This window comes from Oncorhynchus masou, chromosome 12, assembly GCF_036934945.1.
Source record: "Oncorhynchus masou masou isolate Uvic2021 chromosome 12, UVic_Omas_1.1, whole genome shotgun sequence".
Classification (NCBI taxonomy): Eukaryota; Metazoa; Chordata; class Actinopteri; order Salmoniformes; family Salmonidae; genus Oncorhynchus; species Oncorhynchus masou.
In genome coordinates this window covers 96,084,357-96,099,238 of record NC_088223.1, presented here as the reverse complement: position 1 = coordinate 96,099,238, position 14,882 = coordinate 96,084,357, and the positions used below count along the sequence as shown (strand labels likewise).

Here is a 14,882-nt window from a genome sequence, read left to right as displayed (position 1 = left end):
ATCATTACAGCAGCCGTGCCTTATTGTTACTATAAACTGGTTACCAACATCATTACAGCAGCCGTGCCTTATTGTTATTATAAACTGGTTACCAACATCATTACAGCAGCCGTGCCTTATTGTTATTATAAACTGGTTACCAACATCATTACAGCAGCCGTGCCTTATTGTTACTATAAACTGGTTACCAACATCATTACAGCAGCCGTGCCTTATTGTTATTATAAACTGGTTACCAACATCATTACAGCAGCCGTGCCTTATTGTTACTATAAACTGGTTACCAACATGATTACAGCAGCCGTGCCTTATTGTTATTATAAACTGGTTACCAACATGATTACAGCAGCCGTGCCTTATTGTTATTATAAACTGGTTACCAACATCATTACAGCAGCCGTGCCTTATTGTTACTATAAACTGGTTACCAACATGATTACAGCAGCCGTGCCTTATTGTTATTATAAACTGGTTACCAACATCATTACAGCAGCCGTGCCTTATTGTTATTATAAACTGGTTACCAACATCATTACAGCAGCCGTGCCTTATTGTTGTTATAAACTGGTTACCAACATCATTACAGCAGCCGTGCCTTATTGTTATTATAAACTGGTTACCAACATCATTACAGCAGCCGTGCCTTATTGCTGTTATAAACTGGTTACCAACATGATTACAGCAGCCGTGCCTTATTGTTATTATAAACTGGTTACCAACATCATTACAGCAGCCGTGCCTTATTGTTGTTATAAACTGGTTACCAACATCATTACAGCAGCCGTGCCTTATTGTTATTATAAACTGGTTACCAACATCATTACAGCAGCCGTGCCTTATTGTTATTATAAACTGGTTACCAACATCATTACAGCAGCCGTGCCTTATTGTTATTATAAACTGGTTACCAACATCATTACAGCAGCCGTGCCTTATTGTTACTATAAACTGGTTACCGACATCATTACAGCAGCCGTGCCTTATTGTTATTATAAACTGGTTACCAACATCATTACAGCAGCCGTGCCTTATTGTTATTATAAACTGGTTACCAACATGATTACAGCAGCCGTGCCTTATTGTTATTATAAACTGGTTACCAACATCATTACAGCAGCCGTGCCTTATTGTTATTATAAACTGGTTACCAACATCATTACAGCAGCCGTGCCTTATTGTTACTATAAACTGGTTACCAACATCATTACAGCAGCCGTGCCTTATTGTTATTATAAACTGGTTACCAACATCATTACAGCAGCCGTGCCTTATTGTTATTATAAACTGGTTACCAACATCATTACAGCAGCCGTGCCTTATTGTTATTATAAACTGGTTACCAACATCATTACAGCAGCCGTGCCTTATTGTTATTATAAACTGGTTACCAACATCATTACAGCAGCCGTGCCTTATTGTTATTATAAACTGGTTACCAACATCCAACCAGCCAATCAGAACTCAGGGCTCAAAACAGCCAGTTTATAATATACATTATAAAACCAAACAGCTCATTAATAACAGATAATATACATTATAAAACCAAACAGCTCATTAATAACAGATAATATACATTATAAAACCAAACAGCTCATTAATAACAGATAATATACATTATAAAACCAAACAGCTCATTAATAACAGATAATATACATTATAAAACCAAACAGCGCATTAATAACAGATAATATACATTATAAAACCAAACAGCTCATTAATAACAGATAATATACATTATAAAACCAAACAGCTCATTAATAACAGATAATATACATTATAAAACCAAACAGCTCATTAATAACAGATAATATACATTATAAAACCAAACAGCTCATTAATAACAGATAATATACATTATAAAACCAAACAGCTCATTAATAACAGATAATATACATTATAAAACCAAACAGCTCATTAATAACAGATAATATACATTATAAAACCAAACAGCTCATTAATAACAGATAATATACATTATAAAACCAAACAGCTCATTAACAACAGATAACATAACCATTCAAAAGTTTGGGGTCACTTAGAAATGTCCTTGTTTTTTCACCTTTCTAACCAGTTCGGTCTTTACGTTGTTACTCGCTCTCCCTCTTTTAAGAACACCTAAATGACATTCAGAACCTGTTTCCCCCCCTGTAGATTTTGGTCTCAGTAACTGTGCAGGGATCCTGGGTTACTCAGACCCGTTCAGTACGCAGTGTGGGAGTCCAGCCTACGCTGCTCCAGAACTACTGTCCCGCAAGAAGTACGGCCCCAAGGTGGACGTCTGGTCCATGTGAGTATGCACTGCTCTGTTTTTTCTTAATTGTTAGATTACTTGTTGGTTATTACTGCACGGTCGGAACTAGAAGCACAAGCATTTCGCTACACTCGCATTAACATCTGCTAACCATGTGTATGTGACAAATAAAATTTGATTTGAGTACATAAACCATACAACTGACAGGTTTTCTACACAACAGTTTACAATGAACAGATTTCATGTCTACCGTTTACAACAAACAGATTTCATGTCTACCGTTTACAACGAATAGATTTCATGTCTACCGTTTACAACAAACAGATTTCATGTCTACCGTTTACAACAAATGCGTTTCATGTCTACCGTTTACAACGAACAGATTTCATGTCTACCGTTTACAACAAACAGATTTCATGTCTACCGTTTACAACAAACAGATTTCATGTCTACCGTTTACAACAAACAGATTTCATGTCTACCGTTTACAACGAACAGATTTCATGTCTACCGTTTACAACAAACAGATTTCATGTCTACCGTTTACAACAAACAGATTTCATGTCTACCGTTTACAACAAACAGATTTCATGTCTACCGTTTACAACGAACAGATTTCATGTCTACCGTTTACAACAAACAGATTTCATGTCTACCGTTTACAACGAACAGATTTCATGTCTACCGTTTACAACGAACAGATTTCATGTCTACCGTTTACAACGAACAGATTTCATGTCTACCGTTTACAACAAACAGATTTCATGTCTACCGTTTACAACGAACAGATTTCATGTCTACCGTTTACAACGAACAGATTTCATGTCTACCGTTTACAACAAATGCGTTTCATGTCTACCGTTTACAACAAATGCGTTTCATGTCTACCGTTTACAACAAACAGATTTCATGTCTACCGTTTACAACAAACAGATTTCATGTCTACCGTTTACAACAAACAGATTTCATGTCTACCGTTTACAACAAACAGATTTCATGTCTACCGTTTACAACAAACAGATTTCATGTCTACCGTTTACAACAAACAGATTTCATGTCTACCGTTTACAACAAACAGATTTCATGTCTACCGTTTACAACAAACAGATTTCATGTCTACCGTTTACAACAAACAGATTTCATGTCTACCGTTTACAACAAACAGATTTCATGTCACACACCCTATTTCTCTGTCAGAATAAATACACTTCTGGACTGTAAACAGTAAAGACGTCTATTCGAACTACGAGATCACTTCTCAACCAGTTCACTGGAACTCATTTATTAAGACATGTATTAGTGGCTGGGTGAGTGTTGTGCACGGGTGTGTAACGTTGCTGTGCATGTTGTCCCTTACAGAGGAGTGAACATGTACGCCATGCTGACTGGCAGCCTTCCCTTCACCGCGGAGCCCTTCAGTCTCAGGGCTCTGCACCAGAAGATGGTGGACAAGGATATGAACCCTCTACCGCCCTCTCTCTCTACAGGTACACACAGAGACGAGCACACAGAGACGAGCACACAGAGACGAGCACACAGAGACGAGCACACAGAGACGAGCACACAGAGACGAGCACAGAGACGAGCACACAGAGACGAGCACACAGAGACGAGCACACAGAGACGAGCACACAGAGACGAGCACACAGAGACGAGCACACAGAGACGAGCACACAGAGACGAGCACACAGAGACGAGCACACAGAGACGAGCACACAGAGACGAGCACTCAGAGACGAGCACACAGAGACGAGAGCACACAGAGACGAGAGCACACAGAGACAGACACAGAAAACAAATGTACCAAAACAAGTGGCTGGCGGCTGTTTTCTTGTTTTTCAAATCCCAGACTGTAGCTTTAACAAATTCTCACCCCATTCCCTCTTCTCTCTCTCTCTCTTTCCATTTCTCTCTCTCTCTCCTCCTCTCTCTGTCTCTCTCTCTCTCCCCCTCCTCTGTCACTCTCTCCCTCCATCTTCCTCTCTCCATTTCTCTCCATCTCTCTCTCTCTTCCCTCCTCTGTCTCTCTCACTCTCCCTCCATCTCTCCTCCTCTCTCTCTCTCCATCTCTCTCTCTCCTCTCTCTCTCCCTCACCCCTCCCCTCTTCTCTCTCTCTCCTCTCTCTCTCCCTCACCCCTCCCCTCTCCTCCTCTCTCTCCATCTATCTCTCCCCCTCACCTCCTCTCTACCCCTCTCCTCTCCTCCTCCCCCCTCCCCCCCCCTCTCTCTCCCCCCTCTCCTCTCTCTCTCCTCCCTCCCCTCCTCTCTCTCTCTCTCTCTCCCCCTCTCCCCCCCACAGCGGCCATCTGTCTAATGAAGAAGCTGTTAGAACCAGATCCAGCAAAGAGACCCAACATCCACCAGGTCATGTCTGATTCCTGGCTACAACTGGCTAACGCTAACACTGGAGCACCCTACCTCAACAGGTACACACACAGGTCAACTGGCTAACACTAACACTGGAGCACCCTACCTCAACAGGTACACACACAGGTCAACTGGCTAACGCTAACACTGGAGCACCCTACCTCAACAGGTATACACACAGGTCAACTGGCTAACGCTAACACTGGAGCACCCTACCTCAACAGGTACACACACAGGTCAACTGGCTAACGCTAACACTGGAGCACCCTACCTCAACAGGTACACACACAGGTCAACTGGCTAACGCTAACACTGGAGCACCCTACCTCAACAGGTACACACACAGGTCAACTGGCTAACGCTAACACTGGAGCACCCTACCTCAACAGGTACACACACAGGTCAACTGGCTAACGCTAACACTGGAGCACCCTACCTCAACAGGTACACACACAGGTCAACTGGCTAACGCTAACACTAAAGCACCCTACCTCAACAGGTACACACACAGGTCAACTGGCTAACACTAACACTGGAGCACCCTACCTCAACAGGTACACACACAGGTCAACTGGCTAACACTAACACTGGAGCACCCTACCTCAACAGGTACACACACAGGTCAACTGGCTAACGCTAACACTGTAGCACCCTACCTCAACAGGTACACACACAGGTCAACTGGCTAACACTAACACTGGAGCACCCTACCTCAACAGGTACACACACAGGTCAACTGGCTAACACTAACACTGGAGCACCCTACCTCAACAGGTACACACACAGGTCAACTGGCTAACGCTAACACTGGAGCACCCTACCTCAACAGGTACACATACAGGTCAACTGGCTAACACTAACACTGGAGCACCCTACCTCAACAGGTACACATACAGGTCAACTGGCTAACGCTAATGCTAACACTGGAGCACCCTACCTTAACAGGTACACACACAGGTCAACTGGCTAACGCTAACACTGGAGCACCCTACCTCAACAGGTACACATACAGGTCAACTGGCTAACGCTAATGCTAACACTGGAGCACCCTACCTTAACAGGTACACACACAGGTCAACTGGCTAACGCTAACACTGGAGCACCCTACCTCAACAGGTACACACACAGGTCAACTGGCTAACGCTAACACTGGAGCACCCTACCTCAACAGGTACATACACAGGTCAACTGGCTAACGCTAACACTGGAGCACCCTACCTCAACAGGTACACACACAGGTCAACTGGCTAACACTAACACTGGAGCACCCTACCTCAACAGGTACACATACAGGTCAACTGGCTAACACTAACACTGGAGCACCCTACCTCAACAGGTACACATACAGGTCAACTGGCTAACACTAACACTGGAGCACCCTACCTCAACAGGTACACATACAGGTCAACTGGCGAACACTAACACTGGAGCACCCTACCTCAACAGGTACACACACAGGTCAACTGGCTAACGCTAACACTAAAGCACCCTACCTCAACAGGTACACACACAGGTCAACTGGCTAACGCTAACACTGGAGCACCCTACCTCAACAGGTACACATACAGGTCAACTGGCTAACACTAACACTGGAGCACCCTACCTCAACAGGTACACATACAGGTCAACTGGCTAACGCTAATGCTAACACTGGAGCACCCTACCTCAACAGGTACACACACAGGTCAACTGGCTAACGCTAACACTGGAGCACCCTACCTCAACAGGTACACACACAGGTCAACTGGCTAACACTAACACTAAAGCACCCTACCTCAACAGGTACACACACAGGTCAACTGGCTAACGCTAACACTGGAGCACCCTACCTCAACAGGTACACACACAGGTCAACTGGCTAACGCTAACACTGGAGCACCCTACCTCAACAGGTACACATACAGGTCAACTGGCTAACACTAACACTGGAGCACCCTACCTCAACAGGTACACACACAGGTCAACTGGCTAACACTAACACTAAAGCACCCTACCTCAACAGGTACACACACAGGTCAACTGGCTAACGCTAACACTGGAGCACCCTACCTCAACAGGTACACATACAGGTCAACTGGCTAACGCTAATGCTAACACTGGAGCACCCTACCTCAACAGGTACACACACACACAGGTCAACTGGCTAACGCTAACACTGGAGCACCCTACCTCAACAGGTACACACACAGGTCAACTGGCTAGCACTAACACTGAAGCACCCTACCTAATCAGGTACACACACAGGTCAACTGGCTCACGCTAACACTGAAGCACCCTACCTCAACAGGTACACACACACACAGGTCAACTGGCTAACACTAACACTGGAGCACCCTACCTCAACAGGTACACACACAGGTCAACTGGCTAACACTAACACTGGAGCACCCTACCTCAACAGGTACACACACAGGTCAACTGGCTAACACTAACACTGGAGCACCCTACCTCAACAGGTACACACACAGGTCAACTGGCTCACGCTAACACTGAAGCACCCTACCTCAGCCAGTTAACCTGTGTGTGAACCTGTTAACGCTAACACTAACACTGGAGCACCCTACCTCAACAGGTACACACACACACAGGTCTGATGGCTGACGTCTCTCTGTCTCTCTAGGATCCACATTGAGGAGATCAACCACATGGTATTACTGCATATGACAGAGAGGATGGGCTACAAACACAGCGAGGTGCTGAGTGCCGTGCTCACCAACAGAGCCTGTCACACCCTGGCTGTCTACTTCCTGCTCAACAACAAGATGAAGAGGCTCTCCAAGGAGTACAGGGTAGGTTTATAACTTTATAATAACACACTTTATCACTTTATAATAACACACTTTATCACAACACCTGGAGTACATGCTAGGTTAGGGTAAACAACACCTGGAATACAGCCGACCATCACTCATTCATATATCCTTATGTACATATTCTTTATCCCCTTACACTGTGTATAAGAAAGTAGTTTTGGAATTGTTAGCTAGATTACTCGTTGGTTATTACTGCATTGTCGGAACTAGAAGCACAAGCATTTCGCTATACTCGCATTAACATCTGCTAACCATGTGTATGTGACCATTAACATCTGCTAACCATGTGTATGTGACCATTAACATCTGCTAACCATGTGAATGTGACCATTAACATCTGCTAACCATGTGTATGTGACCATTAACATCTGCTAACCATGTGTATGTGACCATTAACATCTGCTAACCATGTGAATGTGACCATTAACATCTGCTAACCATGTGTATGTGACCATTAACATCTGCTAACCATGTGAATGTGACCATTAACATCTGCTAACCATGTGAATGTGACCATTAACATCTGCTAACCATGTGTATGTGACCATTAACATCTGCTAACCATGTGACCATTAACATCTGCTAACCATGTGTATGTGACCATTAACATCTGCTAACCATGTGTATGTGACAAATAACATCTGCTAACCATGTGTATGTGACCATTAACATCTGCTAACCATGTGTATGTGACCATTAACATCTGCTAACCATGTGTATGTGACCATTAACATCTGCTAACCATGTGTATGTGACCAATAACATCTGCTAACCATGTGTATGTGACCATTAACATCTGCTAACCATGTGTATGTGACAAATAAATTTGATTTGATTTGATCCTTTGTTGTCCATCCTAATACTTTGGATGATATGACAAAGAGCTGCTAATTCAATCTGGACAAGATAACTGGTCCTTCACTAGCAGGACTGGTCCTTCACTAGCAGGACTGGGCCTTCACTAGCAGGACTGGGCCTTCACTAGCAGGACTGGGCCTTCACTAGCAGGACTGGGCCTTCACTAGCAGGACTGGGCCTTCACTAGCAGGACTGGGCCTTCACTAACAGGACTGGTCCTTCACTAGCAGGACTGGGCCTTCACTAGCAGGACTGGTCCTTCACTAGCAGGACTGGGCCTTCACTAGCAGGACTGGGCCTTCACTAGCAGGACTGGGCCTTCACTAGCAGGACTGGGCCTTCACTAACAGGACTGGGCCTTCACTAGCAGGACTGGGCCTTCACTAGCAGGACTGGTCCTTCACTAACAGGACTGGGCCTTCACTAACAGGACTGGGCCTTCACTAACAGGACTGGGCCTTCACTAACAGGACTGGGCCTTCACCAACAGGACTGGGCCTTCACTAACAGGACTGGTCCTTCACTAGCAGGACTGGTCCTTCACTAGCAGGACTGGGCCTTCACTAGCAGGACTGGGCCTTCACTAACAGGACTGGGCCCTCACTAACAGGACTGGTCCTTCACTAGCAGGACTGGGCCCTCACTAACAGGACTGGTCCTTCACTAGCAGGACTGGTCCTTCACCAACAGGACTGGGCCTTCACTAGCAGGACTGGGCCTTCACTAGCAGGACTGGGCCCTCACTAACAGGACTGGTCCTTCACTAACAGGACTGGTCCTTCACTAGCAGGACTGGGCCTTCACTAGCAGGACTGGGCCTTCACTAGCAGGACTGGTCCTTCACTAGCAGGACTGGTCCTTCACCAACAGGACTGGGCCTTCACTAACAGGACTGGTCCTTCACTAGCAGGACTGGTCCTTCACTAGCAGGACTGGTCCTTCACCAACAGGACTGGGCCTTCACTAACAGGACTGGTCCTTCACTAGCAGGACTGGGCCTTCACTAGCAGGACTGGGCCTTCACTAGCAGGACTGGTCCTTCACTAACAGGACTGGTGCTTCACTAGCAGGACTGGTCCTTCACTAGCAGGACTGGTCCTTCACTAGCAGGACTGGTCCTTCACTAACAGGACTGGTCCTTCACTAACAGGACTGGGCCTTCACTAACAGGACTGGTCCTTCACCAACAGGACTGGGCCTTCACTAGCAGGACTGGTCCTTCACTAACAGGACTGGTCCTTCACTAACAGGACTGGTCCTTCACTAACAGGACTGGGCCTTCACTAACAGGACTGGTCCTTCACCAACAGGACTGGGCCTTCACTAGCAGGACTGGTCCTTCACTAACAGGACTGGTCCTTCACTAACAGGACTGGGCCTTCACTAACAGGACTGGTCCTTCACTAACAGGACTGGTCCTTCACTAACAGGACTGGGCCTTCACTAACAGGACTGGTCCTTCACCAACAGGACTGGGCCTTCACTAGCAGGACTGGTCCTTCACCAACAGGACTGGGCCTTCACTAACAGGACTGGTCCTTCACTAACAGGACTGGGCCTTCACTAACAGGACTGGTCCTTCACTAACAGGACTGGGCCTTCACTAACAGGACTGGGCCTTCACTAACAGGACTGGGCCCTCACCAGCAGGACTGGTCCTTCACTAGCAGGACTGGTCCTTCACTAACAGGACTGGTGCTTCACTAGCAGGACTAGGCCTTCACTAACAGGACTGGGCCCTCACCAGCAGGACTGGTCCTTCACTAGCAGGACTGGTCCTTCACTAACAGGACTGGTGCTTCACTAGCAGGACTAGGCCTTCACTAACAGGACTGGGCCCTCACCAGCAGGACTGGGCCCTCACTAGCAGGACTGGTCCTTCACTAGCAGGACTGGTCCTTCACTAACAGGACTGGTCCTTCACTAACAGGACTGGTCCTTCACTAACAGGACTGGGCCTTCACTAACAGGACTGGGCCTTCACCAGCAGGACTGGGCCTTCACCAGCAGGACTGGTCCTTCACTAACAGGACTGGGCTTTCACTAGCAGGACTGGTCCTTCACTAACAGGACTGGTCCTTCACTAACAGGACTGGTGCTTCACTAGCAGGACTGGTCCTTCACTAACAGGACTGGTCCTTCACTAACAGGACTGGGCTTTCACTAGCAACATGCATAGCAACAAGACGAAAGCACAACAAAACAGAACAGCAGAATTAACACCAAATAGATCAGAACGCTTGAGACTGTAAATATCTGTAGAACAACACTGTTTTTCCTTTAAGGAAACCACCTGTTAATAGCAGGAGCTTACTGTAATTATATTCTCTGTTAAACCACCTGTTAATGACAGGAGCTTACTGTAATTATATTCTCTGTTAAACCACCTGTTAATGACAGGAGCTTACTGTAATTATATTCTCTGTTAAACCACCTGTTAATGACAGGAACTTACTGTAATGTAAGGAAACCACCTGTTAATGACAGGAACTTACTGTAATTATATTCTCTGTTAAACCACCTGTTAATGACAGGAACTTACTGTAATTATATTCTCTGTTAAACCACCTGTTAATGACAGGAACTTACTGTGATTATATTCTCTGCACGAAAAGCAGTAGGCGTAACTCTAGAATAATGCTTGAATGACATTGTAATAATATTTATTATAATGTTTTAATAACAATGTAAAGTAATATGGCAGGAGCCGATCTCCTGTTTCTGTTGAGTGAGGAAGCTTGATGTTCTCCAGGAGAAGGTGTACCAGGTTGAATAAACGTTGTAATAACGTCTCTGTCCTCCAGGAGAAGGTGTACCAGGTTGAATAAACGTTGAAATAACGTCTCTGTCCTCCAGGAGAAGGTGTACCAGGTTGAATAAACGTTGAAATAATGTCTCTGTCCTCCAGGAGAAGGTGTACCAGGTTGAATAAACGTTGAAATAACGTCTCTGTCCTCCAGGAGAAGGTGTACCAGGTTGAGTAAACGTTGAAATAATGTCTCTGTCCTCCAGGAGAAGGTGTACCAGGTTGAATAAACATTGAAATAACGTCTCTGTCCTCCAGGAGAAGGTGTACCAGGTTGAGTAAACGTTGAAATAACGTCTCTGTCCTCCAGGAGAAGGTGTACCAGGTTGAATAAACGTTGAAATAATGTCTCTGTCCTCCAGGAGAAGGTGTACCAGGTTGAATAAACATTGAAATAACGTCTCTGTCCTCCAGGAGAAGGTGTACCAGGTTGAATAAACGTTGAAATAACGTCTCTGTCCTCCAGGAGAAGGTGTACCAGGTTGAATAAACGTTGTAATAACGTCTCTGTCCTCCAGGAGAAGGTGTACCAGGTTGAATAAACGTTGTAATAACGTCTCTGTCCTCCAGGAGAAGGTGTACCAGGTTGAATAAACGTTGAAATAACGTCTCTGTCCTCCAGGAGAAGGTGTACCAGGTTGAATAAACGTTGTAATAACGTCTCTGTCCTCCAGGAGAAGGTGTACCAGGTTGAATAAACGTTGAAATAATGTCTCTGTCCTCCAGGAGAAGGTGTACCAGGTTGAATAAACGTTGTAATAACGTCTCTGTCCTCCAGGAGAAGGTGTACCAGGTTGAATAAACGTTGAAATAATGTCTCTGTCCTCCAGGAGAAGGTGTACCAGGTTGAATAAACGTTGTAATAACGTCTCTGTCCTCCAGGAGAAGGTGTACCAGGTTGAATAAACGTTGTAATAACGTCTCTGTCCTCCAGGAGAAGGTGTACCAGGTTGAATAAACGTTGAAATAATGTCTCTGTCCTCCAGGAGAAGGTGTACCAGGTTGAATAAACGTTGTAATAACGTCTCTGTCCTCCAGGAGAAGGTGTACCAGGTTGAATAAACGTTGTAATAACGTCTCTGTCCTCCAGGAGAAGGTGTACCAGGAGAAGGAGAAGAAGACAGAGAAGAATGAGTACTTCCAAACCCAGTGGAGGAAACACGTAGAGAAGGTCACCATCCCTCCGAAACAGACTCCTGTCTACCTGGCCGTCAGTAAGGGCCCGAGCAAGGAGAAGAAGCACAGGAATGGTGAGACCAGGGAGAGAGAGAAACACACGCAGACAGACACTGACTGCTCTCAACAACAATGGACCTCCACCCCTCCACTCCATCCCTCCCTCCATCCCTCCCCTCCCTCCATCCCTCCCTCCATCCCTCCCCTCCATCCCATCCCTCCCCTCCATCCCATCCCTCCCCTCCACCCCATCCCTCCCCTCCATCCCATCCCTCCCCTCCCCTCCATCCCATCCCTCCCCTCCACCCCATCCCTCCCCTCCATCCCTCCCTTCCCTCCCTCCCTCCCCTCCATCCCATCCCATCCCTCCCCTCCATCCCTTCCCTCCCTCCCTCCCCTCCCCCTCTAACCCACCCCCCCCTCTACCCCATCCCTCCCCTCTACCCCATCCCTCCACTCTACTCCATCCCATCCCTCCCCTCCATCCCTCCCCTCCTCCATCCCTCCACTCCATCCCTCCCCTCCACTCCATCCCTCCACTTCCCATTAGGGAACTCTGGTTAAAAGGTTAGAGGAAAACCCGCCTCAGTCTTCTGAAAATCTAACCCTAAGATAGTTTGATTATTCAGTAAGACATTTACACACATTTTCATGCCAGAGACACACCAGAATGGCTTTCCAAGAGGTGATGAGTGTTCCTGAGTGGTCCAGTCTCATTGACTGATTGGTTTTATTTTAGGGTAAAAAGACCACCGTTGTGTGGATACACGTCAGCCCAGAAGGTAACACTTTTCTCTCTCTCTCTCCTCTTCCTCTCTCTCCTCTTCCTCATCTCTCTCAGGTCTGCTGCGAGCGGTGACAGGTAACTTCCACCGTGCATCTCCTCTCGCCCCGTCCGGCACCGTTGCCTCATCCTCCATGGAATACCTAGAGATCCACCCCCTCTTCCCCCACACGTCACAGCCAACCAGGCACCTAGAAACCCTCCAGGCAGCCAATACCAGCCCTGACCACATCCCTGCCCCCCCGGCTCCGTCTCCAATCGGCATGCACTCCTACGACTCCCTCGCCAAAGCTGAGACAATCGACGACGTCGTGGTCCCCGCCTCGGCCACACCCTGGTACAAACTGACCAATGGGACCTTCTCTCCTCCGCGACACGTCTCAGCCTTCCACCCTGATTCGTCCTACCTAAAAAAGGCGACTATCCCCAGCCCCCCCGTCCTCATCGTCAACCCCCAGCCAAAAAACACCTCCTCTAACTCGGGTGACAACCCCACTAGTATCTTCGGCAGCCCCCCGGGAGGTTCTGCCTTCTCCCCGCCCAAATCAGCCTTCAGTCCCCTCAACCCGTCATCTGCGTTCAGTCCTCCGTCCGCCGGGGGCAGCGTTGAGCCAGACAGCCCCCAGCACAGTAAGTTCCCCTCTATGGGCATCGGTCAGATCCTGAAGAAGAAGGTTCCCTTCCAGCCGTTCAGTTTCAGGGCGGAGCAAGCGGTGGAGGAGGATCTGGTGTCTCCGCCCCCTTACCACATGCAGACGCTGCTCTGCGCCTCCGGGGCACTCAAGACCCTCTGCTGAAGCATTGTGGGTAGCGGTACAGATGATGATGTGGCTCTGGTCCAAAGTAGTGCACTATGAAACGAGGGGATAGGGTGGGGTCGTTTTTGAGAGCTCACTCCTGAGCAGCCTTGGATTCCGTCCTCTGCAGAGGCAGTCGCCATGACAACACTACGACTCTAGAGACCCTCTTGGTGTTACAGAGATAATTACTATTATTACAATAGTTTAATGCATTAAACATTAAAAGACATAGAGAAAGACTAAGGTGGATAAAATGGTCAACGAGTGTTTCGGCTGACGAAAGGCCTTTGTTGTGACACCAGTGACTGGAACACGTGACCGACCAAGCTCCACAGTGGTACCTGTCATTGTTGTATATTGTGCTGTGAGAGAGAGCTGAGTGACACACACACACACACACACACACAGAGAGAGAGCTGAGTGACACACACACAGAGAGAGCGCTGAGTGACACACACACAGAGAGAGAGAGAGAGCTGAGTGACACAGAGAGAGAGAGCTGCGTGACAGACACAGAGAGAGAGAGAGCTGAGTGACACACAGAGAGAGCTGAGTGACACACAGAGAGAGCTGAGTGACACACACACACACACACACAGAGAGAGAACTGAGTGTCACACAGAGAGAGAGCTGAGTGACACACAGAGCGAGAGAGCTGAGTGACACACACTGAGAGAGAGAGCTGAGTGACACACAGAGAGAGCTGAGTGTTACACAGAGCGAGAGAGCTGAGTGACACACACTGAGAGAGAGAGCGGAGTGACACACAGAGAGAGCTGAGTGACACACAGAGAGAGAGAACTGAGTGACACACAGAGAGAGAGAACTGAGTGACACACACAGAGAGAACTGAGTGACACACAGAGAGAGAGCTGAGTGACACACAGAGAGAGAGAACTGAGTGACACACAGAGAGAGAGAACTGAGTGACACACAGAGAGAGAGAACTGAGTGACACACACAGAGAGAACTGAGTGACACACAGAGAGAGAGCTGAGTGACACACACAGAGAGAGAGCTGAGTGA

The 14,882-nt window shown here is 47.0% G+C and overlaps 1 protein-coding gene across 1 annotated transcript in view; it reads left to right on the top strand.

Annotated features, from left to right (window-relative positions):
* LOC135549260 (hormonally up-regulated neu tumor-associated kinase homolog A-like) overlaps positions 1–14,060 on the top strand; it is a 53,497-nt gene extending 39,437 nt beyond the window's left edge. Inside the window, exons 5-10 of the mRNA XM_064979286.1 lie at positions 2,152–2,287; positions 3,611–3,738; positions 4,552–4,678; positions 7,240–7,408; positions 12,187–12,346; positions 13,114–14,060. Coding sequence (XP_064835358.1) covers positions 2,152–2,287; positions 3,611–3,738; positions 4,552–4,678; positions 7,240–7,408; positions 12,187–12,346; positions 13,114–13,853 — 1,460 coding nt within the window. The 3' untranslated portion in view covers positions 13,854–14,060. The remainder of the gene's footprint in view (positions 1–2,151; positions 2,288–3,610; positions 3,739–4,551; positions 4,679–7,239; positions 7,409–12,186; positions 12,347–13,113) is intronic.
* Positions 14,061–14,882: the final 822 nt, after the last annotated feature.